The sequence below is a fragment of the Corvus brachyrhynchos genome, unplaced genomic scaffold (assembly GCF_000691975.1).
Source record: "Corvus brachyrhynchos isolate BGI_N302 unplaced genomic scaffold, ASM69197v1 scaffold440, whole genome shotgun sequence".
NCBI classification, from domain to species: Eukaryota; Metazoa; Chordata; class Aves; order Passeriformes; family Corvidae; genus Corvus; species Corvus brachyrhynchos.
In genome coordinates, this window is record NW_008235750.1 from 109,971 (window position 1) to 112,651 (window position 2,681).

Here is a 2,681-nt window from a genome sequence, read left to right on the forward strand (position 1 = left end):
GTGCGGAACCGGAGAGGGGCGATACCGGCTTGGAATCCCCCCGGCAGACTGGAAAGGGGGAAGCACAGAGTTAACGGGGAGGGCAGGATCCTTTCGACCCTGAAACGGGGGACTGGGGGAATCCCCGGCATCCTAGAGTGGTGGGAGCCTGAAAGGGGGCACCCTGGGACCCCCAGCAGCCGAAACAGAGACTCAGGGGAGAAGGGACCCCTAGGATCTCTAAAACTTCCTGCAACCCTAAGAGGGACCCACAGGAGAGGGAGAACCTCCAGGAACTCCAAAATGAAGAGACCAGAGAGGGGGGAATCTCGGAGGGCTTTTTTGCTGAATCTTAATATTTTGGAGGGGTTTTTTTCTGCATCATGGTGTTTTGGAGGTTTTCATGGACACAGGATGTCTAGTGACTTCTAGAAATGGACTTAGGCAGGAGGAAACCCCAACCCAGCACGCTCACACGTTGTTTTACCCTAAAACCAGGATTTTTCATTCCAAAACTTGGCCAGGTGGAGGAGGAGGCTGTGAGGAAGAGGAAGGTGCCTCGGGATACCCAGGCAGGTGAGGAGGAAGTCACCGCCCCTTTCCCCCTCTCTCCTGCTCCATCTCCCAGCCCAGCATCGCCCCCGGCTGCAGGACAACCCCGCTGCCGACGCCGTCCTGCCGGGGACGGACTGGGGGGATCTCCTTCCCCTTCCCTGTGGCACGGAGGCAAATCCCATCCTCTCCTTGTCCTTCCTCCCGCAGACAAGGAGCTGCAGATGGAGACCAGGGAGGACAAATCCCCACAGCAGGACCTCGTGGAAGAGGCCATTTCGAGCAGCTCCACGGCCCAGGAATCCAATGGGGAGGAAAAGCCCCGGAGATCCCGCAGGAGGAGGGGCTGCAAACCCAGCCCAGGGAGCTGTGAGGAGGAAAGACCCACCCTGTGCCAGGAAGGCGGCCGGAGATCCAGCCAGAGCTCGGAGGTGGTGGAGAAGCCTCACAGCGGGGAGAAGCCCCACAAGTGCTTGGAATGTGGGAAGAGCTTCAGCCGGAGCTTCCATCTCCTCCGCCACAAGATGATCCACACAGGAGAACGCCCCTATGAGTGCATGGAGTGTGGGAAGAGCTTTAGCCGGAGTTCCTGCCTGATTCGCCACCAGGTGATCCACACTGGGGAACGGCCCTACAAGTGCTTGGAATGTGGGAAGAGCTTTGGTGACCGCTCCAACCTCCTCACCCACCAGCGCCTGCACTCCAGGGAACGGCCGTACCACTGTGGGGAGTGCGGGAAGAGCTTCAGCATCAGCTCTGACCTGTTCCATCACAAAAAGATCCACAGTGGAGAACGGCCCTACGAGTGTCCCGAGTGTGGGAAGAAGTTTCGGACCAGCTCCCATCTCCTCCTGCATCAGCGCATTCACACGGATGAGAGGCCCTTCCGCTGCCCCGACTGCAGGAAGGGCTTCAAACGCAACTCCCACCTCACCATCCACCGGCGCATCCACACCGGGGAGAGGCCCTATGAGTGTCCTGAGTGTGGGAAGAGCTTCTCCTGCAGCTCTTCCTTGACCTCACACCAACGGTCCCACTTGTAAGGGAAGCCCTGCGAGTGCCCTAACTGTGGAGTCTGCTGCTCCAACTTCATCACCCATCAGAGGACCCACATTGGATGATTCACAGTGACCCTCACTGGGCTGTGACCTGGTGATCCGTGTTCCAGGTGGCCAGTATACTGGGTTTGTGTGGCCAGGTTTTGGAAGTAGGGGGCTTTAGGGTGGCTTCTGGGAGAAGCTGCCAGAAATTTCCCGTGTCCAGCAAAGCCCATCAGAGATGCCAGTGACGCCTCAGGGATAATGGATTTAAGAAGGAAAAACTTCTTGTGCAGATAGAATTAGATGCAGGGAAGAACAGAGGGAGAACGTGTGAGAGGAACAGCTCTGCAGGCACCCAGGGCAGTGTGGAAGGAAGGGCAGGAGCTGCTCCAGGCACCGGAGCTGAGATTCCCCTGTGGGCACCTGGATGAACCCAGGGGCAGGGACATCCATCGGGATGCAGACTGACAGCAGAAATCCGTTGGGGAGAGCAGATTTGTTGACTTTCGGCCCCAAAAATCTCTTGTTTTCAATTATTTTTTCTGGTGGAATCAAGGAATACTGGTTGGTCTTGGAGGTCTTTTCCAACCAAAATAATTCCATGGTTCTGATTTTCTCTGGCCCAAGGGTGTCTTCTGCAGCTAAATGTGATGGACTGGGGCAAAGACCAAGATTTTTGAGGCAGTGGGGTGGAAACCCCTCCAAAAAGGGTTCTTCCCTCCCACCCAAGCACGTGGATACTCAGCTGGCATGGACACGGAAATCCTTTTCTTTTGGCCTTGGTTTTCTTTTCATCCCTTCAAAACACCTGAAACTGTGGTAAAAATAAAGACATTGAACTGAGACATGGGTGGGGACATGGGGAATCACAGCCATGGGTGGGGACATTGGAGGACACAGACATGGAGACTGATATGGGTACACATGAATATGGCTGGGGGCATGGCCATTCATGGGGACATGGGGGCACACGGGCATGGATGGAGACATAGGGGACAAAGACATGGATGGAAACATGGTGGGAACACAGCCATGGGTGAGGAGACGGTGGGACAGGGCCAGGGACATGTGGGGACATGGCCATGGCCGGGGCCATGGGGGGGACGTGCA

At 56.5% G+C, this 2,681-nt stretch overlaps 1 protein-coding gene across 1 annotated transcript in view; it reads left to right on the forward strand.

Annotated features, from left to right (window-relative positions):
• Positions 1 to 2,416, forward strand: part of LOC108444731 (zinc finger protein 420-like) — a 12,258-nt gene extending 9,842 nt beyond the window's left edge. Inside the window, 1 exon segment of the mRNA XM_017726377.1 lies at positions 909 to 2,416. Within this exon segment, the coding sequence (XP_017581866.1) occupies positions 909 to 1,574 (666 nt within the window). The 3' untranslated portion in view covers positions 1,575 to 2,416.
• The last annotated feature ends 265 nt before the right edge of the window (positions 2,417 to 2,681 follow it).